This window comes from Mus pahari, chromosome 10, assembly GCF_900095145.1.
Source record: "Mus pahari chromosome 10, PAHARI_EIJ_v1.1, whole genome shotgun sequence".
NCBI lineage: Eukaryota > Metazoa > Chordata > Mammalia > Rodentia > Muridae > Mus > Mus pahari.
This window is the reverse complement of record NC_034599.1, coordinates 94212946-94238795: the sequence shown is the minus strand read 5'-3', so window position 1 is coordinate 94238795 and position 25850 is coordinate 94212946. Positions and strand designations below refer to the sequence as shown.

The 25850-nt window shown below is 38.2% G+C and overlaps 1 protein-coding gene across 9 annotated transcripts in view; it reads right to left on the bottom strand.

Moving 5' to 3' along the window:
- Nucleotides 1-3067: 3067 nt before the first annotated feature.
- Nucleotides 3068-25850, bottom strand: part of Stag1 (stromal antigen 1) — a 305967-nt gene continuing 283184 nt past the window's right edge. For all 9 annotated transcript variants that reach the window (XM_021207927.1, XM_029543705.1, XM_029543700.1 and 6 more), the window contains 9 exons: nucleotides 19993-20094; nucleotides 17870-18018; nucleotides 16758-16886; nucleotides 14626-14831; nucleotides 10283-10457; nucleotides 7967-8077; nucleotides 7401-7515; nucleotides 5163-5243; nucleotides 3068-5079 (listed from right to left, as the gene is read on the bottom strand). In XM_021207927.1, the coding sequence (XP_021063586.1) occupies nucleotides 5056-5079; nucleotides 5163-5243; nucleotides 7401-7515; nucleotides 7967-8077; nucleotides 10283-10457; nucleotides 14626-14831; nucleotides 16758-16886; nucleotides 17870-18018; nucleotides 19993-20094 (1092 nt within the window). In that variant the 3' untranslated portion in view covers nucleotides 3068-5055. The remainder of the gene's footprint in view (nucleotides 5080-5162; nucleotides 5244-7400; nucleotides 7516-7966; nucleotides 8078-10282; nucleotides 10458-14625; nucleotides 14832-16757; nucleotides 16887-17869; nucleotides 18019-19992; nucleotides 20095-25850) is intronic.

The following is a 25850-nucleotide window of genomic DNA, read 5'->3' as shown; positions in this document are numbered from 1 at the left end:
AATAAACCCTTTCCTCCCCAACTTGCTTCTTGGTCATAATGTTTGTGCAGGAGTAGAAACCCTGACTAAGACATAGGGTTTCTCTGTATAGTCCTGGCTGTCCTGGAACTCACTCTGTAGACCAGGCTGGCCTCGAATTTAGAAATCCACCTGCCTCTGCCTCCCAAGTGCTGGGAACTAAAGGCGTGCGCTACCACGCCTGGCCCTGATTTTAATTTTTTAATTTAAACAGCCATAACTCTAAACTTTCTTCTTAGAAATGTTTTGCTGGGGCAAGATGGATAACTGGGCAGGGGTGCTTTATGCATTGGACAACTTGATTGGGATATCTAGGACCCACTTGGTGAAAGCAGACTCCATTATTGCCTGGCTTCCACAGGCACCTTACACCACACAGTACACACACACTCACTCCAAAACAAAGACAACAAAATAGCAATTTTTTTCTTCCAAAGAAATACCTTTATTGAAACGGTTGTTAGGCTGTATTTCCATTTTCTTTGTTTTAAAATCCCCTTGACCATTTTCTTAATGATACACTGGTTTAATGTCTAGGTATTTATAGTCTCTGTTGCTATTTTTATCCCACTATGATCATAATAAATTATTTTACTTTTCTTTGGTATTTGTTAAGACTTGTCCTAAAATGGGAAAGGCATTCCGCTATTTTTTTTTTTTTTGAGGTGTGTGTGTGATATTACGTATATACATTAAGTCCCTTGAGATCCAATTTAACTCTGGTTTCTCTTTTTAGATCTACTTATTCATTAACCTGAAGTACTAATGTCACCCGCCAATAGTCATCCCTTTGTTCAGCAGTATCTATGAAAATGGGCAGTTAGTGTATATTCCAATTATTTGATCTTGATAAATTTTAGTATAATTTTCATTACCTTTTCTAGTTTTGGCTTAAAGTAACTACTTCAGCAAGTTTTCAATTTCTATTTGCTTGACATTGACTTCCATTCTTTGTGTAGGAAGCCATGGAGGAATGGTGCTTACTGGCTTAGTCCCCTTAGCTTGCTAGGCCTGCTTTCTTCTATTACTCAGAACTACCTGCCCAGCGATGGTACTATTCACAATGAACTGGGCCCTCCAACATCATCCACTAATGATGAATATACCCTTACTTACAGACAAAACGTATGGAGTCACTTTCTCAATAGAGTTTCTTCCCAAATGACTGTAAATTAACCAAGATAAGGAGCTAGGGAAAAACTCCCACTCAACATTGAGAGGTTCGTATTATTTCTCTAATTTTGTTGCTGTTTTCTCCAATGGCTGGAATGTTTATTGCTTGCTTTCCTTCTTCAGATTAGGGTTTTGCTGGTGTTTGAGTTTGCATGAGGGTTATTTTAAGGTGTGCCTGTGTGCAGTGCTTACAGAAGCTGGAAGAATGTGTCAGATTTCCTAGACCCAGAGTTAGTTGGTTGTGGGCCACCAAACATGGGTGCTAAAAACCAAAAACTGGTCCTCTGCCAAGAGCAGCAAGCAGCCCTCACTGCTGAACCATGTCTTCAACTCCCTAGACACGATTCTTTAGTTCTCCTTTGTACACCAGTCCTCTGTGAAATTTATTCCTTGCTGTTCGCCTCCCCACTGTTTTTTTTTTTTTTTTTTGCATTGTTGGCTTTGATGTTCATGAACTGGCTTTGGCTTGTGCTCGTCTTGAAATGTCTTAATTTCTTCATCAATCTTCTTCTTTTTAAATATTTTGTATATATGAATACATTGTTGCTATCTTCAGACACAACAGTAGAGGGCAATGGATCTCATTGCAGATGGTTGAAAAGTCACCATTTGGTTGCTGGGAATTGAACTCAGGATGTCTGGCAGACCAGTCAGTCCTCTTAACTGCTGAGCTATCTCTCCAGCTCCTCCTCTTCAATCTTAAGAGGCAAAGACTGAATATAGAAACCTTGATTGTCAACTACTTTCAGGTTTTGAAAAACATCAATTAGTCCATGCCTTTTGTTTTTTAGGATTTCTGTTGAGGTCTTACTTGCCTTTACAAGTAAATATGAATTTTCCTCTTGCTGGTTTTGATAGTGTCTCTTTCTGTAGTTATGACACTTTATGTCGTGGAAATATTCTTCTGTAATACTGATTACTTGGAGTCAATGCTGCTTGTATTTCAAGATTTATTTTGCAGATCCAGGAATTTTTTTTTTGCTATAGTTTCATTGAATATTTTTTATGCTTTCCATCTTTGCTATCTTGCATTCTATGGATCTTCAGTTTTAGACCCAGGTTTAGTCTGGCACAACATGTACTGCTCCCACAATGATGGACTCTTACCTGGGTGCCAGATCAGAGTGACAAAGTATTCAGGTCACAGCTCGGATATATAAGCCTGTCTGTCCCAAATGAAAATTACATGTAGATTGAGGACAGAGAAACCCTGTGTTGAGAAAACAAACAAATGAGCAACTACATGTAGAGAAAAACATGTTTAAATATAGATCCACTTCTTGGTTACTCTGTTCATTTATCTGTTTCCCATGTCTTTACCTTTTCTGCTTTGGCAATTGGGCTACTTAATGACCTCAGACCAAATATGGTCAAGCCATAAACAGGGTAGGTTGTGACTTTGCTTTAGAGTGAGGCATTGCAACAATAGTAAAATAAACCTTCACTTCTGCTGAAATGTAGAATCCCAGAGATTGCCAAAAGGCTACTGCAATGAGCAACCACACGTGGTTGAGGGCGAGAGGGGGGAGGAAAGGCTGCTTTTGAGAGGACCTGGCCTCATCATAAAAGGAAATCCAAGGAACTAAAGAAAGCTTGTGAGCCATTGTTAATTTTTTTTCTTAAACATAAAACATCGCAGTGAGGCATGGTAATAAATGTTGTACTCCTAGCACTTGGGAAGCAGAGGAGGAGGCTTCTTTGCTTTGAGTTTGAGTCCAGTCTGGTTTAAAATGAGACCTTGTCTCAAACAAACCAAAACCCACCCAAACTACTATCATTAAACAAATTATCTGAAGGAACAAACTCTCAAGGGCAGCAGAAAGGAAACTGTCCATAATCCTTGCCCAGGAGCAGGAACAGGATAACCACCACAAGGCTGATTTTGAATAGTTTATTAAAGGAAAGGTGAAGCATCAGTTTCAAATTGTACAAAAGGAAAAAAAACCATCATTTTGCAAATGTACAATTTACAGAATTACTAGCAAAACCAATCAAGGAGACACTGAAAATACAAAAATTTGATTGACTTTAAACTGAACTTGGAAACCCACTGGAGTAGAGATTAAGCCGCCTTTGTTGTTGCATGGTAGTCTGTAACCCTTAAATCAGCATGTGTTGTTTACAGGAGATCGTCAGGCAAAGGATTATCTGTGCTTATTCCAGGGTTCCTCAAAGCTGGGTCCCTGGCCAAGAACTATAGTGAGGCAGGGCTGAGGTGTACAGTCCATTCATTCCTGCCCCTTGAGTTCCAGTGAAGCCCACATTTCTAGGAGAGAGCAAAGCCCCAGATTTTCTAACTGGAGCCTAGGACTTGCTAAGTTTGTAGGTAAAACATTTTTGGTGACCAAGATTTATTTTTTTTAAATCTCTGAACTGTACAAATGTTGAGAAAAATCTTGTCTACTAAAAGGATGAATAAAATTGTATTTTATTTTCCCACAAAAAAGATAATCATAGAGTTCATATACTTTTAAAAAATGTTCATTTTGGTAAAAAGGGAAAGCCTCTCAATTCTGTTGCAGCTATTTTAAAAACTAGCCCAGAAACAGCTGTGGACAGACTGGTTTGGAAATTTGGAAGCCTACACTAAAATCAGGGAAAAGCTACGTGGATTTTAAAAATAATAGCAAGTCATAAAAGTAAGCTGATTGTAACTCTAAGCCACTGAAGACTGTCCCGAAGATTCAGAATTTCTTTCTCCAAAAGAATTTTCCTTAATATGCACACTTAACACTGAAATGTAGCTGTGTTTCACGGTAAGCTTAGAATGCCACCCTCTAAGCACAGACTTCTATGCAGCACATACATCTATGACTGGTAAACATTTCACAACATTAGTGGGTTGAGGGGATATTGAGTGCATGGGAAGAAGACAGTTACGTTACACGTCTAAAAATTACTTCTGAATGGTAAAGAAAAAATTTCATGACTAAGAAAACGGAAGTCTGTGTAACATGACTTTGGCAGGGCTTGAAACAAGTGTTAACAACAGTGAGACTGATAACTTGAGAACCATTTTTGTTTTACTGAGAATACTTTATTTGCTGGTAGAAGTTGCTAAAAATGCACAGAACAAAGACCAATAGAAAATGCACTGTATTTGAATCTCACTATTCTATAGAAAATGAACGGTGTACAGCATCTGTTGGAAAAAATGGCTGCATGGGCACTTATTTTATGCCCACTTATAAATAAAAATAAACCTTTTTATTCAAGAGTATATAAAATCTGGGGATTCACATCCATCCACAGAGGGCGTGTGGTTTTTGGCAGAGATGCACGGTGTTAGAACTCTATTTTAGCTTGTCCATGCTCTGTTCCTTCAATGTCTGCTTTACAAGGTCAACAAAACCCAGCGAGCTCCAAAAACACTCTTCGGCGATTAGAACGAGCTGCTTACTGATAGTTTAATAAAAATGGTTAGCTTTTAAAACATAAAAAGGCAAAATGTTAAAACGGTTTTTAAATTGTACAACAGGAAAATAAAGTTAAAAATATTTTTTTTACTCAATGCTGATTTTCATAAAACAGGTGTATAACAGTGTTTATTTTGACAGCTGTTTTAAAAATTTAAAATATCTTCCTCCTTTCAGAAAAACACACACACATCTGTACTGAGATAAGTCCAACATTAGAGTACAAATGATTTTTTTGGTCAGTCTTTCTGAGGTGACATTCACCAACATTTCCATGGGTGACTGACATGCTGCTCTGTCACTGCAAAAGGGACCAACCTTTAATCATTTGATTACAAAACAAATCCGATCACATCAAAAGTGTTTCTTCCCCCATACAAGCTATCACAGTATATAGGCCTCTAGCTCTAAATAATAGAGTTCCAGATTTGTAAATTTTCTTCAGACTTCAGAACATAGGCATTCCAAATCCCTAGAAAAAAATGAGAAGCACAATTATTTTATATATCCCAGGGCCAAGAAACTATAAATCAAAAGTAATGATTTGATATTTACTGAATCATCTTCTATGATAGCTGCAGAGTCAAAGAAGTCCGGCCTTAGCTCAGCTCTCTCTCGGCGATTTCTTGATGGGGGCTGAAAAGAGAATCATTTAATTATTGTTCCTGTGAGACGAACTGTACTAATAGCTAACATTTTTGACAGTACACAAACACGTTGAAACATTTAGTTAAATTTAAAAGGAGAATGAGAATCTGGCTTGTATATAAAGTATAGATTTTAAAAATACAGCAGTATTTGAATTATCAAAAGACAAAAAGAGTTTCAGTTACTACGCCTTTTGTTTTGTTTTGTTCTTGTGTGCCAGGGTCTTATTGTATGTAGCTTTGGCTGGCCTGAACTTCGGGGCTGTAGACCAAGTTGGCATCTTATTAAGAGTAAGAGACCTTTCTACCTCTGCCTATGGAGTGCTGGAATTAAAGGTAAGTGCCATTGCTCCTAGCTTACTTTTGAAATATTGGGTCTGCATGCTATGCACACGAGGAAACTAGGAGGGTGTTGGGCCTCCTAGTGCTAGACTCCCTGGCAGCTGTTGAGTCATCCGATGTGGGTTATGGGAAATGAACACAGGCCTCTGGAAGGTAAGCAAGAGGGCCTCACTGCTTAGTCATCGTGCTAGCCCCAAGGCTTAAATTCTCAGTGAATAAACTGTGTGTAAAACATGTAATTTGGACTTACAATACAGAAAATACCTTCCCTTTGAAGGCATCAAGTTACTAAAAACATGATGAATTACCTGTTGAATATCAGTGAATTCTTTGAAGTAGGTAGATGGAATGCTTTTGGGGCAGAAGCAGGACAGGAAAGTTCTATGAAAGGTTTTAAACATATAAGGCAGAAGCCGGGCTTGGTGGCGCACGCCTTTAATCCCAGCACCTGGGAGGCAGAGGCAGGCGGATTTCTGAGCTTGAGGCCAGCCTGGTGTACAGAGTGAGTTCCAGGACAGCCAGGGCTACACAAAGAAACCCTGTCTCGAAAAACCAAAAACCAAAAAACCCCAAACATATAAGGCAGAATACTCCACATTGTATTATGCCATCTTTGATTATATGCTAAAGTACTTACTCCTAGCATTTCTGAATGGGAGTCTATTTGAATATAAGGTCTTCTAAAGGGTTTAAAGTAGTGAAATTTTTTAATAAAATGGGTTCAAATAACTGGTGTCCTTAGAAGGGGTAACTTCTTAGGAAAGACCATGAAAGGCAGTGGGGGAGTCCTTTCTTTCCTTCTTCCATGTGAGTCTTGGGGATCAAGCTCAGGAGCAGGCACCTCTACCTGATGATACACTTTGCCAGCTATAAAGACACCGGAAGAAACCAGACATCTACAAGCCAAGGAGTACTCAAAATCAACTGTATTTCACTTGACTCCTGCCACTAAAGCCACTCAAGACTGGTATCTGCTTTGGCAGCTGTAGCCAACACTGGGAAAGCAGTATAGTGAGCACTGATCTACCAGTCAGCTGGTGTTAACAACTGTCAATATCTAGTCAGTCTTATTTCACTGAGTCTATTAGATGTTTTCCTTCATGTCATTTCAGCTATAACTACATATTAGTGTTAAGTATTACCAATAACAATTTTATTCTTTTACTTCTTTTTGGTATTAAAGGTTAAATTTGGGGACCTTGAGCATGTTATACATGTACCACTGACCACAATTCCAGCAGTTTATATTTCGAGACAGAATTTCTGTATGTAGTTCAGGCTAGTCTTGGACTTATAATCATTTTGTCTTAAACTCTCATCCCTTCCTGGGTGTTACAGGTGTGTACCAGCATGCTGGGCTGTGCAACGAAACTGTAAAAACCACAGTTCCATGCATTATTATTTATGAAAAAGTTTCTTTATATTATCTTTAGCTAGTCTATATTCATCTTATCTCAAAGATATTCTTTGTGAATTGAAGATACAAGTTCCACATTCTACATCCGACAGTCACATGCTGGAACACAGTATATATTTCATGTTCCAACTTAAAATACAAGATGTCAAATACATAAGCTGTGCCAAAATATCAGGGGTGAGTACTTTTGAAAGAAAAAAAACCCAGCTTCTTTTTGCTAGAATCCAAAGTATGATAGCTTAAAAATGCCACCTAATAAGCTCATCCTGATGTCCAAGAATGGTCACCACTTCTCATCTGGGCCTCTCTATAGCAAAAATACAAATTTAAACTCCAATCCCCTTATATACTATAAAAAAACAAACTAATAAACAGTAAATTCCTTACCAAATCAATAACCATGGTGTCTTCAAATTCTTCATTCATGTCTTCTAACTGGCTCCGTGATGACATCATTACATCTTCAAAGATGGGCTCAGCATCTTCCTCCATTAGACCCCGACTGGTAAAACAGGTATTCAGAAAGCTGTTGAGACTCACCCAGCTTGGAGTCCTAGGTCTTTCTTAGCACACTTTCTAATTATGACCTATAGACTATACAAGTTATACTGAAGTCAAAGAAAATTAGGATTTCACCCAACAAAAGGATTACTCCTTTGGTTCACTCAAATTTTCACTTCAACTTATAAAAGTAGTATTAATTTTATAAGAAAATATATGTAAACAGTGAAATATTTAGGTTTGTATCAGTTCCTCCAAATTTTGTTCAATTATATTTGAATTTTATATATAAGGGAACCCAAGAGACAGGTATTTAGAGCATGGCCATGCTCTGCAGTCATCCTTTGCTGAGGAACATATCCACAACTCGTTTTAACTATTCAGAAGCAGAGCTGCCCTGTGGCCAGCACACGCACTGCTGTGTGCGCGTGTGGTGATCAGTGGACACTTACACGGCGTGCCGGACTCCAGCTCTCACTTTCATGTAGTTCATCCCTGTTCTGTCCTTCCGATTCAAGTCTTCTAACTTCGGCTGGCCTAACCAAGAGATCTGCATCTGGGGACTTAGAGAGAATGCTATTATTCATTTTGTGTAACAGATAATGTATACACGGAATCGGTCTCATTCCATTAAAACCACAGTTGGCTAGCTAAATCTTCATGTAAGGGAGTTAAGTTTATCCCACTGTTTTGTGGATAGCAGTTAATTGTCTCCATAGAAACAGGTTAGGGTGCTATTAATCCTTACACTATGTGTTAGCTTTATGCCGCAATCTCTGTCAAATAAACATATTCCCAGACTTCTGATTCAAGCTGCCATTCACTGTGTATATAGCTAGGCAGCAAGGCCCTAAAGAACATGTGAAGCTGGCTTCTTTATTTTAAAAAAAGGGTATAATTTAGAAGTTCTCCTAACACACAGTTTCTCAGTGCTATGAAATCAAATTTTCTCCTGTATTCTATATTTAAAGGAACACAGGAAAGTACACATATACCCCCGCTCCCATTTTATAGGTGATAAATTTTAGTGGTTCCATAGATAAAAATCTGTCACGTGAAATTCTAAGTAGCTGTTTTTGTATCTTTTGGGATGAAGATGTCAGTGGCCAATGGGACTGATAAAATGGTAGTCAGGACAGTGAGGCCAGTTGTTTAAGGAAGTAGAACTGACCTTGAAGGAAGGACAGTAGGGTAGGCATACTTATCTATGCAAGAGGCCGGACACAGGCAAAACTCTTGATGCCTACTAGCACTGAGAGACTGATAGTCAACATTTGACACAGATTATCCTCTCAGGTTTTTATTGAAGATTCTTTGGTGTGAAGTTGCCTTATAGCTTTACTTTTAAAATTGCTTCTACTTTCAACATATTAATTTGCTTAGGTAGAAATTTTACCCACCAGTGAAACTCACATCATTACCCCAAATATATATAGAAATACATGTAAAGAACTCAGAGAGCGGGGGCTGGTGAGATGGCTCAGTAGGTAAGAGCACCNGACTGCTCTTCTGAAGGTCCAGAGTTCAAATCCCAGCAACCACATGGTGGCTCACAACCATCCATAACAAGATCTGACTCCCTCTTCTGGAGTGTCTGAAGACAGCTACAGNACCACATGGTGGCTCACAACCATCCATAACAAGATCTGACTCCCTCTTCTGGAGTGTCTGAAGACAGCTACAGTGTACTTAAATATAATAAATAAATAAATCTAAAAAAAAAAAAAAAAAAAAGAACTCAGAGGGCTTTCAAGTTGAGTGCAAAAATAACACAAAATTAGGTTTTGTTTTTCTTTTGAAGCAAAGTCTCATGTAGCCCAAGCTGTTCTCAAACTCACTGGATAGCTCAGGTTGCTTTGAGCTCCTGCCTCTTCCCTACCAAGTACTGGAACTATAGGTACATGCCACCATGCCTAGCTTAAAGTGAGGATCATTAAATAGGTGATAAAGGCGGTACAATCATATGAGGCTCCTTTACAGACAGCCTAGCAAAGCTCTCACAGGCTCTTGCCAAGAAGACAGAATGCATTATTTTTTCCAAGTCTCTGAGAAACAGATCTATCCAATAAGTATGCAAAATAAGTACATTTAGTGAGACACTTTATTTAAAGGTCTGTGGACTTGTTCCTTTCAGAAAAATATAATTATTAAAGAATTAAGGGGAAAAAAGATACTTTCAGTAGTATTATATGGGACTGGGCAAGGAGATGGTCTCATTCCTAGTATATACTAAACAACATGTCATTTAGTACTAACACTGAATGATATTTAATATTTTTAAGTTTCTTTCCAAAACCCTCCTAGGTTTAAAATTCATTTTATTTTAACACATTCCTACATTCTCTATAGGTGGAGAAATGACCAATGAATCTTGAAAGATAAGAAAATTGAGGCTATTTAAATATGAAGTTTGTCCTACTAGATCAAGAAAAGTCTGAATTTTGAGGAAAAAAATGTCCATAGTAGTATTTGCAGACTTTTTATATACTATTTACTCTCCATTTGTGGCTTCATTTTTTTTTTTTTTCTTCCCGAGACAGGGTTTCTCTGTGTAGTCCTGGCTGTCCTGGAACTCACTCTGTTAACCAGGCTGGCCTCACACTCAGAAATCCGCCTGCCTCTGCCTCCCGAGCGCTGGGATTAAAGGCATGCACCACCACGCCCGGCTCTGTGGCTTCATTTTTGTAAGACCTCACCAACAATGTGCTCAGCATTTTGTAGTTTCACTTTGAGGTTTTATGCCAAGAAAATGAAACTTTAGTACTTACTTGTGTAAAAAGTCGGGTTCCGAGCCATGCTCAGACTCAGGCTCCTGAAGCTGCTCTCCCATGGGACGGCTGTTCTCCCTCAGTACTGTGGAGGTGAGCTGTGGGGCTGGCAGGGGTCCAGGAGTCTGAATCATCGTATCGGTCCTATTTAGCCATGTGTTATCCAGACTTTCATCTGCAAAGCGTCAGTTATAATAGATTTGAAAAGCACAATTCTACAGTTAGACTCTAGTTTATTTATTTTATTTTGCTACTTTGTTTTTTTAAATAGTCTCATATAGCACAGGCTGGTCGCAAATTCACCATGAAACAAGGTCCTTGAACCCCAGATTGTCTTGTATTTATCTTGCAAGTACCGGGCTTACATTCAGTTTTTGTGGTGTTTTCTTCTTTTTGAAACAGGTCTTATCATGTAGCTTAGGCTGGCCTTGATTTCCTGATCTTTCTTTCTGCCTTAGTCTCCAACACGCTGAAATTACAGGCGTGAGCTATCATGCCCAATGCCTGGCTAGCGCAACATACTTCCATAACTCACTTGTTTGGCTCTGTATTATATTAATGACTTCGTATAAAGTTCAGTTTTCTTATACCTAAAATGAGGATATTAGTACTTATCCTCTTAAAACTACAGGGCTTAAATGAGGCTATTACCTCATCATAGCTATCAAACACCACACTGCCTCCTTTACCTTTAAGGGTTTATGTACCCTAGAAGGGGAAGAGTAAAGTCAGTCAGAGCAACCATCCTTTGCTTTTCCACCTACTGCCTGAGCCTACAAGGTGTCCCAGGGGATTTTTACAGAGAAATCAAAGAATGCTGCTAAGACAAGTGGAGACTTATCATGAGAGAAGCTGCTTTTTTTTTTTTTTTTGCCAGGTTGTATGTGTGGAGATAGAGAAGCTCATAGTTTTCATGCCATAAGTCCCTCTGGGGAGCCCGGTTGTTTTATCCAGCTTTTAATTACATCTCTTTAAGGAAATAATAATCATTTCTGTTTACCCAGAACTTAATTATTTACTATCTTGCACTAGCAAATGATGTGTTTTGTTTTTTCCTCCTTCTGAGGTTGCTTTGTAAAGACTTGAGCAGGCAAACATTTGCCTACCTAAGCCATCCTAATAAAATAATGCATAATGCATTAGTTTTACTTATAAAAGCTATTCTATTGTGAGTTTGAGACCAGCCTGGTCTACAGAGTGAGTTCCAGGACACCCAGGACTACACAGAGAAACCCTGTTTCAAAAAAACAAAACAAAAAACAAAAACCTATTCTAATGAGATTTAAAAACTGATTCAGTACTATTTTAATCAGAAGTATAGTATGAATCCTCTTGGTTTTTCTCTTGTTTCTTGAGTCTCCAGAGATGTGTTTGCCAGGTTCATTTACCTAAACACCTCTATCTCCCAGGGTTCTTAGGTTTTTGTTTATTTATATATTTTTAATTTCTTTTTGTCTTTGTTTTTCGTTCTTAGGTTTTTATATTCTGTCAGATACACATGGACTGGCCCTTCTGTTCCTAAAAATACTGATTTACCATTTGGTAAATCTATTGATGGTCACTTCTGAATATCTTTTTTTCTTTTTCTTTTTGGTTTTTCGAGACAGGGTTTCTCTGTATAGCCCTGGCTGTCCTGCAACTCACTTTGTAGACCAGGTTGGCCTCGAACTCAGAAATCCACCTGCCTCTCCCTCTGTGCTGGGATTAAAGGCGAGCGCCACCACGCCTGGCCTACTTCTGAATACCTTAACAAACACATGTTTAATCACCCACTCATACTATTTTTTATTTGGTATTCACTCTAAGCTTTTGTTTTCTAGTATACAACATTTTTATTGTCAAAAGACTGATATTCTGTAGGTTCTTAAGCTGGTAGGGATTGTGATAGCTTTCTATTTCATGTCCTCTCCAAATGTAGCTCTTCTTATATCAAATCACTCTGGAGCCTCCTGCTGTGTGGCTCCGAGAACTGACCAAGCTGAACTCAAACTGCCCATGCCTTTCCTTGTCTCTTTGGTTGCACTGAGTTCTTTTAATTCTTAGCTGTACCACTTAGCCCTGTGTTTGTGGAGGTGCCCAGTCGACACATAATTACCTCAGAAGCTTGCTCTCCCTGAATCCATCTTCTAACCTTTTAAAGATGCTACAGTGAAAACAGTTCTTAAAAAGAGTAACCTTCATCTTCAACTCCAACAAGTGAAACTGCCTTTGGAAGGGATTAGCTATACAGCCTATCCTGATAATCTCAAACAAATCCACAGCCAAGTGCTCTTTTATAACTTAAGTTACCAAAGTGGCTACCTAGTCCACATATATATCCCAGTCTTAAAAATGCTAGTTTTGACAGTTTATTAGTGAATTTACATATGGTGATTTAAATTCTCTAAGGCTTACTTTTTCCTTTGCCAAATCTGCCTAACATGGTGGAACTAAACTGATTAATATAACATTTACAAATGATAAAATACATGAAAAACAGGGGCTGGAGAGATAGCTCAGAGGTTGGGAGCACCGGCTGCTCTTCCAGAGGACATGGGTTCCACTCCTAGCACCCACATAACAGCTCACAACTTTTTTTAACTCCAGTTTCAAGGGGGGTATGACATATACAAACATATATATGCAAGCAAAACACCAATGAACACAAAATAAAAATACGTCATTAAAAATTAAACAACACCATTCAAAAGCCCAAACCAAACCAAAATAAAATGTATGAAAAACACGTGGTAAATAATTTAGTGTAAGTTGGCTACTAAGATTATAACTGAGAAACATCTGAAAGGGAAAAACATGTTGTAGACATGGAGCACCCACAGAGGTTATCATAAAAGATATTTTCAAAGGAAACTAACTGGAACTATTCTTTGGAGGAAAGCTCAGGATCTTCAAGCAAAAGACAGGAGACTCTTCTCTCTCTCCCTCCCCTCCCCCATCTCTATCAAAGTATCAAAGCTGAAATTTGGAAGGACATCTCAAAGCATGCTGAGAGATTTTGCTAAACTTTAACATTAACAATGTTACTTAGTCTGATTAGTACTAAAGAAGAATTACTGTGAGATTTTTGGGAACATCCTGAAAATAGCAGCTAACATTTATTGGATGCTACTTATAGGCCAAGTACTGTGCTCAGTGACATATGTGTACTGTGTTTTATCAGGAGTACCTCATTTAGTATTCATGGTAGCTGATGCTGGATACCCTATATACTCTGATCATCTTTCACTTGATTAGTTATTAAAACTCAGAGAGGGTTAAACTAACATGTTCAAATGTCACATGGCTGACAATGAGAAAGCCAGGTTTGAAATAGGAAACTGACTTTAAGTTTGTTTTTGTCAATAGTCAGCATCTTCTCCAATAAGGAAAGGCACACTGGTTTTCGATTATAATTAAGTGTGCCACAGAGTTCAGCAAACCTCTGGTGAGTTATTTTTCTTTAGGCAGCAGAGGTGAAGATGTGAGAACTCATCAGCAGGAGCATGGGGGAGGGAAAGGCTATCTGAGAAATTAGCATGTTTACTCTGAAGCAGTCCTTGGTAAGCTTCAGAGAAATACTTTAACAACATAATTTTAGTCTCTCTCTTTTTTTTTAATGTTGATTAGATTTTCATGGTTACTAAGTTCTTATTTCCTATAGTCTAGGAAACTATATTATAAATCAGATTTGGCCACCACTGTTTTGTGGCATAAAAAGAAATTCCTTAACCAATGACAGAATTGTAAAGTTACTTTAGAGTGTATAATTTGTGGCAGAGGTATACTCTCAAATTACCAATAATCTTGTACTAGTAAGATAAACTGGGGAGGGAGAGAGGGAAGAGGAAACGAACTTACGTAATTAAGCCTGGACTCAAACTTGTTAAGTAGCTAAGTAGCTGAGGATGGCCCTGAACAACAGAACCTCAAGTGCTGGGACTGGTAGCATATACTGCTTAAGATGAATTGTATTTTATTTTTTGTTTTCTAAACTTTACCTTGCATGTGTGTGTATATACACATACACACACACACACAAACACACAAGGGATCAAAGGTGTGTGCACCACTGCCCGGCATTACCTTGCATATTTTAAAGACTATTTTAATATAATACTGACTCTTTTATTTTAAAATGTAATGTGTTAGAGTCACATAGAGACCTTTATAGGTCTGTATAACTGCTTCATTTTCTGTGTCTTCTGCATTCTGTTTCATTAAGTTTCTTTTTTGCCTCACTCTGCTCATCCAACCTCTGTCCTTGGATGGTAGCAAATATATAATGGCATCATACCTCATGCATTTTGATTCAATAAATCATTTGCTACTTTATCTCTGTAAGCCAGGCATACTAGAGGACTTACCTTCTACTCGTTTTCTGTGCAGTGGGGGTCTTCCTTTCTTACTCCTTACTGAGGAAGTTTTACTGCTGCTACTTCCACTGTTCACAGACATCCTGTCATCTTCACCTCCAGTGACTAATGAATTTCTATACGAGATGAGTGGAAGCCATACATCCTCCCTCCTTTCCATCATCTGCTCAGTGAGGAATTTCTCAAGATACGAATGACTGCAAACAGAGAGCAGCAGCGACTTTCAGTGTCAATCACAGATTTGCTTTACACTCTTCGGGTGGGTATATGTTAGTAAGGGTACAGTGTGTGAGCATGTATATTTATACTCCAGTGTCACATTTGGCTCTCATTCCTGTAGCCCTTTGAATGGGGGTATATGCTATGAAGGGCGCTTTACTTTGCCTAGGTCTGGTCATGCAGCAGCTGCATTGGACCAATCTAAGGTTTAACAGATTCTCACACCAGACATACAACCAAAGAAAGAAGTTCACATGCTCAAGTCATAAAAATAAGATAAATGGCCAAGACAGCATGTTTCCTATCAAAACCACTAATGTTATAGAAGTATTCTCTAAGGAGAACTCCCAGGAATTTAAGAGACAAATCACAAATTTTATCAAAGATTCAAGAAACTTAAAGGAGTTAAGACTTAACAAGGAAGACTTCATTAAACTCGAAGAAGAAAACAAAAACCATGTGATTATGGTCCAAGAAAATACTGTTGAATGAAATGAGGAAGGGTTATTCAGGATTTGAAAACTAAATTCAATAAAGAGATAAAAACTGAAGCAAATAAAAAAGGTGAAATGAGGATGGAATTGACAAATTCAACATTCTAGTTAGAAGAGAGACCATAAGGACATGAAGACAAAGCAGAGACTCTAGGCTACATAATCAAAGAATATGAAAACAAAAACAAAAAACAAAACAAAAAAAAAAAAAAAAAAAGGAAAGGAACAGTAAAAGACCCACATCTTTGAATTATAAGGATAGATGAGGGAGTGTAACCCCAGGACAGTGGCACAGACCATATCTTTAACAAGATTATAGAATCAAACTCCCAACTAAAGAAAGACATATCTATATAAACACAAATACATAGAAACCCAAACTAGACAAGACTATAAAAACAAGTCTCTTAAGGCATATCATAGTTAAAACATTAAATATACAGAACAAAGAAAAAATGCTCAGTGCTACAAGACAAAACACAACACAGGATACATATAAAAGAAATCCCATCAGAATAACAGCTGCACTCAACGGAAACTCTAAAATCCACAGAGGCTCAAGTTCTATAAGATTGCAACTGTACCCCAAAAAACTATCTGCCAAAGTTGAAGAAGGAAAAATACTCCATGATTAACATCTAACAAAAAAGGGGGAGGAGGAAAAGGGAAGGAGGGGGAGAAGGGGGAGGAGGGGGAGTAGTAGTAGTAGGAGTCATTTCTCCTTGGAGAAGGAAGAAGAGGAGGAAAAGGACAAGAAGTTGAGAGGGAATATGGTGAGGGGAACTGGAAGAGGGTGTGGAGGGTGGAAATATCAAAACCCACAGTATATAGCTGCATGAGATTCTAAATAACAAAATAAAAATATCTAACAACAACAACAAAAACCAACAAAAAACCATCAAACAAAAATTTAGTTTAAAAGCATGGCATTCCCATCAATGCTTAACATTTATGGTTTTCTACCACATTACCCCATTTTAGGCCGAGCCCACCTTATTTGTTAACCTGTGTGTTCATGTTTGTTCCCTATAATAGGATACAAACCTTATAATATTACATGACTTTATTATGGACATACTAATAGTTTTTGAGTAAAATGAAGGTAACATAGATTCTTTTTTTTTTGGTTGTTTTCGAGACAGGGTTTCTCTGTGTAGCCCTGGCTGTCCTGGAACTCAGAAATCCGCCTGCCTCTGCCTCCCAAATGCTGGGATTAAAGGCGTGCACCACCACGCCCAGCTATGTTCACACATCTTGAACTATAGAATAAGATCTACTTAATTTCATCCTATAGCTTCCAGGTCAAACCAGGTTTTTATTACTACTAGAGTCTAACAGTAGTAATGATAAAAAAAAAAAAGTTTCAATGATGCCATTTAAAAGTCATTTCTATTGGTATGTTCAACTTACACAGTTTTCTTGTCCTGTCGAAGGAGTTTAGAAGAAAATTCACTTAGTACTTCAAGGAAAGCCAGATTAGGAGGTGGGTATTCTTGTCCTTTCTGATTCTGGTATTTAAAGGCAAACTCTATTCCATCCCTAAATTTAAAGAAAATAATATTTTAATTTTTTTTCAGTTGTTTTAGAGGACAAAAATTATAAAAACCTTCGAAACAGTGGAATCATTACTGAATTTAACATAGCATGGTAAGTTCATACAGCAAAATAATGCTAACTTTTATATTTGTTTGTATAATTTTATATTTATAACTACAAAGAAACAATATATCTCCAATGTATTTTTTAGGGGTAATACAAATCCTTGGAAAGAAATTGGACTAGCAGTAACTGAGTGTTACTCAATAGTAAGCACCAGCTCTGTGAAACTAAGGTTAATCATTTGTGTATGTGTAGTGTGAAAGAACATCAGTAGTGGGTTGAATGTAGATAATTGGCCCCTAGTTGGTTAGGAGTGTGACCTTCACCAGGGGCTTTTAAAAACGTAGTGCAGGGGCTGGTGAGATGGCTCAGTGTCTAAGAGCACTGACTGCTCTTTTGAAGGTCCTTAGTTCAAATCCCAGCAATCGCATGGTGGCTTACAACTACCCCTAATGAGATCTGACGCCCTCTTCTGGTGTGTCCTAAGTCAGCTACAGTATAATAATAAATCTTAAAAAAAAAAAAAAAAGTATTGCATCTTTTAAAATCCACATGCTCAATAACATAGTTTCAGTCAAAGTCCAAAGAATAGGTTATTAACACTCCACCCTAACACCCTGCCCGAACCCCAAGATAGGGTTTCACCATGTTAACAGCCCTGGCAGTCCTGGATTAGAGGTGTGCCTTACCATACCCAGCCCAAAGCTTTTCTCTTTACAGTATATAAGATAGAGAAAAACAAAAACAAACTACAGGTGATTTAAGAAAGCCTTTTCAAAATAAAATATTGCTACTTAATTTCATAAATAGCTTATAGTTTGAAAATTCTATTACTTATAACTTTAAAAATGGGTCAAATAATAATTGTTTTTTTTTAATATTCCAGTAAACCAGTTCTGAATAACAGAAAGTGTTTATCTCACTTGTGAAGTGTGGCAACTGCTTCTCGGGTCTTGATCTGGTCCAATCCAAATGTAAGGGCAAAACGACGTGCCAGTTCTTTAATCCCACTGACATGGGCAGATGTCCTATCCAGATTAGGACCTTGTTCTTGAACAAGTTCATTAAACAACTGATGGAAATAAATTAAAAATAAAAATCTTACAGCTAAGAAATCTCTGAAATTGTATTTAGTTTTAGAATACGTAACATAATTTAAAATTTACAGAGTACAGAGGGACTGAGGTACCCTAGGTCAGTAGCACCACAGTCCAATATTTGTTAAGTTGATGATCTCTCTCTCTCTCTCTCTCTCTCTCTCTCTCACACACACACACACACACACACACACACACACACACACACACACACACTTGAAAATGGAGAAAGAAGATACATAGACAGAAATGCAGGACAAGCCTACAAAACATATATGATATACAAGGCTCAGAACATTTTTCACTTACTGTATTTTAGGTCAGAATATGATATAAATATTCATGGACAGTTGGATACAAGAGGACACGATATTTTCAACTTAATAACAAAATACATGATGATTTTATAAATACCATACATACATCCTATTAAAGTAAAAATAAAACTTCAGAGCAGTAATGATAGTAAAGCAATTATCGTGCCATTACCAAATCTAGACATTAAATTGTGCTTGTATAAATCTACCTTCAGATTAGGGGATAGTGTTTCATCTTGTCTAAAGCCCTTCTCAACTGACACAATTGATAAGGTGAACAGATATGAGGCTCTGCCTGCTGAAGAGCTCTGCATCTTGCTTGCTGTTCTCCCCTGCATCAACCATTCATTGTCATTCACAAACACCATTTTAAAAAACAATCCTAATTTCTTTATACTATTTCATCTGCCAGCCACCAATTCATTTATCTGGTTCCTCAATGGTATTGGTCCTGTAATGTGTTTACATTTGTTTTCTTCACTCTGAATCTCTGGTAACCATTGCTATACTCTCAGTTTCCTACTGCAGACTCCTCACACCCACCTACTTGAGAGACACCTGCTTTCAGTTATGTTATCCTTCTCTGTAGTCTGCTTCAGTAACAAGCTCCTGAACTACGTGCTATGATGTAACTGGTAGGAATGGCTCTTCCACAGATTTTAAAATAAATGTAGCTAATTATTTATAAAGTTTTGGAATTAAAATGTTCTATACACTGGTATATAATAGAATGAAATTCTAAAAATATGAACATTTCTTACATCAATTTATTCATATTGTCTACACACACAGTTCTGATTAAGTAGTACCAGAGTACTTATTTTATATTAAAACTTTCCCTAAATTTGAAAAAAGTTTTCAGTGGGTGCAGTGGTGTGTGCACCTGGGAGGATGAGGAAGGAGGACCACTTAGCCCAGTCTAGACAACACAGTGCGATACTGTCTTAAAACTAAATAAAAACAAAATTAACTATTTCAGAGCGTTAGCTTATTCAACTATCCTTCTGCTGACGAACATTTAGACTATTTCTAGAAATCGGTATCTTGGGATTTTTACTTAAGCAATATATATATATACTGTATTTTCTTAGTATATTTTCTTATTTGAATATGACTGATAATCCTTCCTTAAGGTTTATTTTTTTGAGACAAGGTAGCCTTGGCTGGCCTGAGACTTAGAGATCTGCTTGTCTCTGCCCAAACCTACATTCCCAAGTGCTGGAATTAAAGGCACGTGCCACTATACCCAGAACGTTAAATACTTTTTATAATTACTTAAAAATTTTAATAATAAAATAATGATAATAATTATGATTATTTTGAGACAGGGCTTTATTATGTAGCCTTGGTTAGCTTAGAAGTTGCTATGTACACCAGGCTGACCTTGAACAAACAAGATATTTGTCTTCCTTTCCCTCCCTAGTGCTGACATTAAAGGTGTGTGCTACTATGCCCAGCAAAATATTGTTTCTTACGTTTTCTGCTATGAAATTGCCTTTGACCCAAAAGTAAGTCCTACCTTAGGATTTTATTTATTTAAAAAGTGAATCACACTGTATAATTAAGACAGGTAGCACATAACAAGGACAGAAAAGTTTTATCTATTCCAACCGCCAACCCCCAATTTCTTACCTGTTGCAGACTGAGAATGAGAGTCTTAGCACACTGAATTTTATCAATCTGCCTGGTCTTACTCAGTGTTTCCTTAATAATATCACCATAGTCATTGTAATACTGTGAGGTAAAAAGAAAACAAACTTTAGAATTAGGAAATTTCATGACACGAATGTACTGGCAAAAGAAAATGTAACTATAGTAGTCTTATTTCTTCACCTTGTCAATAAGTATTTGATATTTAAGATTATAAAGTAACATCCAGCTTAGACCCTTCTCCAACCAATCCCCTGTCAGTTGGGTCCAGGCACAGAGGTAAGCTGCTTGCTGTCCCCTGACCTCCACTGTCTGGCTTAGGCTCTCCCTGCGTTCCCCAGGAGCCTTGTTGGGATCCAGGAACATCTAATTTAATGAAACCCCTCCTGAGTCAATCCCCTGCTTTCCTGGCCATCTGGGGCACAGCCAGAAGAGGTCATCAGCTTCCTGTTCCCTGAGATTCATTGTCAGCTTTTGCCTCTCTCCTCAAGGAGTCCTGCTGTCATCAGAAACAACCAGCCAACACCAGGGACAACCAGATGGCTAAAGGACATTGCAAGAACACAGTCAACAAGAGTCAGAGCTATATGGCACCACCAGAGCCCAACTATCCTGCTACAGCAAGCCCTGGATATCCTAACATAGTCAAAGCACAAGAAGATGACATTAAATCCAATTTATAAAGATGATAGAGACCTTCAAGAGGAAATGAATAAATCCCTTAAAAATACAATCAAATAGGTGAATGAAATGAATAAAACTGTCCAAGAACTGAAAATGGAAAAAGAAGCAATAAAAAAAAAAAAAAAAAACCATAAACTGAGGGAATCCTGGAGATACAAAACCTAGGGAAGAGAACAGGAACTACAAATGAAAGCATCACCAACAGAATACAAGAGAGGGAAGATAAGATTGAAGAAACTGCTACATTGGTCAAAGAAAATGCTAAATCTAGAAAGTACATGACATGCCGGGCAGTGGTGGCGCACGCCTTTAATCCCAGCACTCGGGAGGCAGAGACAAGTGGATTTCTGAGTTCGAGGCTAGCCTGGTCTACAGAGTGAGTTCCAGGACAGCCAGGGCTACACAGAGAAACACTGTCTCAAACAAACAAACAAACAAACAAAAAACCAAACAAACAAACAAAAAAAAAAAAAAAGGAAAGAAAACATCCAAGAAATCTGGGACAGTATAAAAAAAGAGCAAACATCAGAATAATAGGATTAGAAGAGTCCCAACTCAAAGGCCCAGAAAATAGCTTCAACAAAATTGCAGAAGAAAAATTTCCCAACCTAAAGAACAATATGCCTATAGACACACAAGAAGCTTACAGAACACCAAATAGAGTGGGTTAGAAAAGAAAATCCTCCTGCCAAATAACCAAAATACTAAACATACAGAAAAAAAAAATAAAGTATTAAAAGCTGCAAGTGAAAAAAGCCAAGTAATATACAAAAGACCTGGCTTCACAACAGAGGCTCTAAAAGGGCCTGGACAGACGTTTTGTAGACGCTTAAGAGACCACAGTTTTCACCCAGCAAAACTTTCAGTTACCATCAAGGGAGAAAACAAGACAATTATCTATCCATAAATCCAGCCCAACAGAAGATACTAGAAAGAAAAACCCACAGTGACACACCTACTCTAACAGAGCCACACCTCCAAATAGTGCCACTTCCTGGACCAAGCATATACAAACCATCACAGTATCCAAATCAACAAAATCAGAAATGAAGGGAGTGACACAGCAATAGACATTAAGAAATTTGACGAAGGTCGGTAGTGGCACACGCCTTTAATCCCAGCACTTGGGAGGCAGAGACAGGCGGATTTCTGAGTTCGAGGCCAGCCTGGTCTATAATGTGATTTCCAGGACAGCCAGGGCTAAACAGAGAAACCCTGTCTTGAAAAACCAAAAGCGGAGGGTGGGGGGTGGGGTGGGGGGTGGACAAAATTGACAGTACTCCATTAAACTGGAAAATCTAAACAAAATGGATGACTTTGATAGATACCACATACCAAAGTTAAATCAAGATCTGGAAGACAATTTGTAGCCCTATAATCCCTAAGGAATTAGAAGCAGACATTAAAAATTTTCTAACAACAACAACCAAAAGGTTTTAGTTGCAGAATTTTACCAGACTTTCAAAGAAGAGCTAATATCAATACTCTTCAAACTCTTCTACAAAATAAAAACAGAAGGAACATTGTAAAATTCATTCTTTGAGGCCACAGTCACACTAATACCTAAACCACACAAAGACTCAACAAAGACAATTTTAGACCAATTTCCTTTATGAACATCACTGCAAAAATAATCAATAAAATACTTGCAAATTGAATCTAAGAACACATCAAAAACATCATCCACCAGGATCAAGTAGGCCTCAACCCAGGCATGTATGGATGGCTCAATAAATGAAAATGCAACAACATAATTCACCATATAAACTAACTGAAAGAAAAAAAAAATCCACAATCATTTCATTAGACACTGAAAAAGCCTTTGACAAAGCCCAACACTACTTCTTGTTAAAGGTCTTGGAGAGAACAGGGATACAAGGTGCATACCTAAATATCATAAAGGATATATATAGCAAGCCAATAGCCAACATCAAATTAAATAGAGAAAGACTTAAAGCAATTCCATTAAAGTCAGGGATAGTAAGGTTGCCCAGTTTCTCTGTATCTATTCAACATAGTATCTGAAGATCTATCTAGATCAATAGGACAACTAAAGATGATCAAGGGGATATGAATCGGAAAGAAGTCATTTGCAGATGATATGATAGTATACATATGTGACACCCCCCACACCCCCAATTCCAAAACCCCTACAGATGATAAACACCTTCAGCAAAGTTCCTGGATACAAAATTACTCAAGAAAACAAAACAAAAAAACCACCAGTTGCCCTCCTTTATACAAATGATAGATGGGCTTAGCAAGAAAAATCAAGAAAACACCCTTCACAATAGCCACAATAATATAAAATATCTTGGTGTAACTCTACCTAAACAAGTGAAAGACCTGTATGACAAGAGCTTCAAGTCTCTGAAGAAAGAAATTGAAGAAGATATCAGAAAATGAAAAGCTCTCCCATGCTCATGGATCAGTAGGATTAACATAGTGAAAATGGCCACCTTACCAAAAGCAATCTACAGACTAAATGTAATTCTCATCAAAATTCCAACAAAATTATTTAATGATCTTAAAAGAACAATTCTCATTGCTGATGGGAGTGCAAACTTGTATGACCACTTTGGAACTCAATTTCGCAATTTCTCAGAAAATCAGGAACAGTTCTATACCATGTCTCAGCTATTCTACTCCTGGCCATATATCCAAAAGATGTTCAACCATACCACAAGTGGTATGATGTTCCACCATACTACTTGTTCAACATTCATTGCAGCTTTATTTGTAATAGCCAAAAAATAGAAACAACCTAGATATCCCTCAACTGAAGAATGGATAAAGAAAATGTGGTACATCTATACAGTGGAATACTATTTAGCTATTTAAAAAAGACATGAAATTTGCAGGCAAATGGATAGAACTAGAAAGTATCATTCTGAGTGAGAGGACCCAGAAAGACATGAATGGTATGTATTCACTTATAAGTGGACATTACCCATCAAGTACAGGATAGTTATGCTACAATCAATAAACCCCCAAAAACTAAGTTATAAGGGAGGGTGTGTGAATCTCACTCAGAAGAGGAAATAAAATACCCAGAGGTGGATGGAGGGAGGAATCTGGGTGGGAGAGGGGGTAAGGAGGTGAATGAGGACAGGAATCAGGTGTGGGGAGAGGGGCTGGGAGAGGGCTGAGAGATTGGAAATCAGTGGGTGGCATCTCTGTGTCTAGCCAGAAACCTGAGATGGGGGAGGCTTCCAGTAGTCTCGGGGCAACCCTAGCTGAGACTTTTACCAGTTAGGGATATGGAAATTGAAGTGGCCACCTCCTGTAACCAGGCAGGACTTCCAGTAGCAGGAAGGGGACATCAACCCACCTAACAAAACCTTTGACCCAAAGTTTGTCCTGCCTACAAGATGTGCAGGGATAAAGATAGAGCAGAGACTGAGAGAACCTCCAAGCAATTACAGGCCCAACTTGAGACCTATCTCATGGGAGAGAGCTAACCCTGATACTATTAATGATACTCTGTTATGCTAGTAGACAGGAGACTAGCATAACTGTCTCTGGAGAGGTTTCATCGAGTAGCAGATGGAAACAGATGCAGAGACCCACAGCTAAATATCAAATGAGTTTGGGGAGTCTTGTGGAAGAGTAGGGGATAGAATTGAGTGATCTAGAGGGGGGTCAAAGACACAACAAGAAGATCCAGAGTCAACAAACCTGGGCCCAGCGGGAGCTCACAGAGAGCTCACAGAGACTGCACAGCAGATGTGCAGCATGTTCTTATCTGAGTCCCCTAACAATTATAGCAGGAACTGTCTCTAACTCTGTTGCTTGCCTTTGGATCCCTGTGCCCTAGCTGGACTGCATGGTCTATTCTCAGTGGGAGAAGATCCCCTCAGTCCTGCTGCAACTTGATGTTCTGGGTGGTGGTGGTACCCCAGGCCCAGGGCGGGGCCTTCTCTCAGGAAAAGAGGGGCTGGTAATGGGGAGGAGTGATTTGTTAATGGTGGGATTGGAAGGAGAGAAGGGGGGCAGGTCTGTGATTGGGATGTAAAGTGAATAAATAAACTAATAAAAAAAAAGATTATGAAGTAACTAATAAATTGAAAGTAAAAAAGCTAAAAGTTTTAGGAGATGAAGAGATGCACAAAATATTTTCTCATTCTTCTCTGTTATGTCTTTTTACTTTTTATTTTTCTTGTCTTGAGATACTGAACTTGCTTGGTGTATTAACTAGGCTGGCCTTGAGCTCATTAAAGTGATCCTCCTGACCACCTCTTTTCTTCCAGTTCCATATCCTTCATAATAGGCTGGAAGTCACATTATTTGAAAGGTTACAAGTCACTATTGGGTATGATGGTTCACACCTGTAACACCATCACTCAAAGAGTGAGGCAGATGAATTACTTAGGCATTTAAAGTCAGTATATGTGGTGTGTCTGCCCATGCCAGTTTGGGGGTACAGTGAGACTGTGTCAAAAAAAAAAAAAAAAAAAAAGAAGAGCTAAAGATGGCTCAGAGCCACCAAGTCTTGGGCTCTACATGGTGGAAGGAGAGTATAGATTCCCATAAACTGTCGTCTGACTTATACAAAGATGCTAAGCTACATAAGAATTAACACTCACATACATACACAGGCAAAAAAGAGTAAATAAAAGTGTTATTAAAAAAAAAAAAAAGATAAAAGAGTAAAAATAAAGGCCAGGCAAGGCCTTGAATTCCAGTACTCGTGAGTCAGGAGACAGGCAGACTTCTGAGTTTGAGGCCAGCACATTCTATACAGCTAGTTCCAGAATAGCAGGGGCCATACAGAGAAAGCTTGTCACAAAACAAAACAAACAAAAAGTAAAATAAAATACTACAAATTGAGTGGTAATGATACAGCTCAGCAGGATACCACTTGTCTACCAATGTGTGAGGCCCCAGTCCACCACACCCACAGGAATGTATCCACATGGGTGGATTGGATTAGAGCAATACATCTAAGTTCTTGTGTTTGGTATTTTGTATCTTAGCACACTAAGGTAGCTGAGAATACAAATCTTTTGTTTTACTTTGATCAAGTACAGAGGTGGTGGCAAGGCAACATAGGCACATATTCAGAGGCACAAATTGCTATTAAAATAATCAAGAGATTTAATCCCAGCACTCAAGAGGCAGAGGTAGGCAGATTTCTGAGTTCGAGGCCAGCCTGG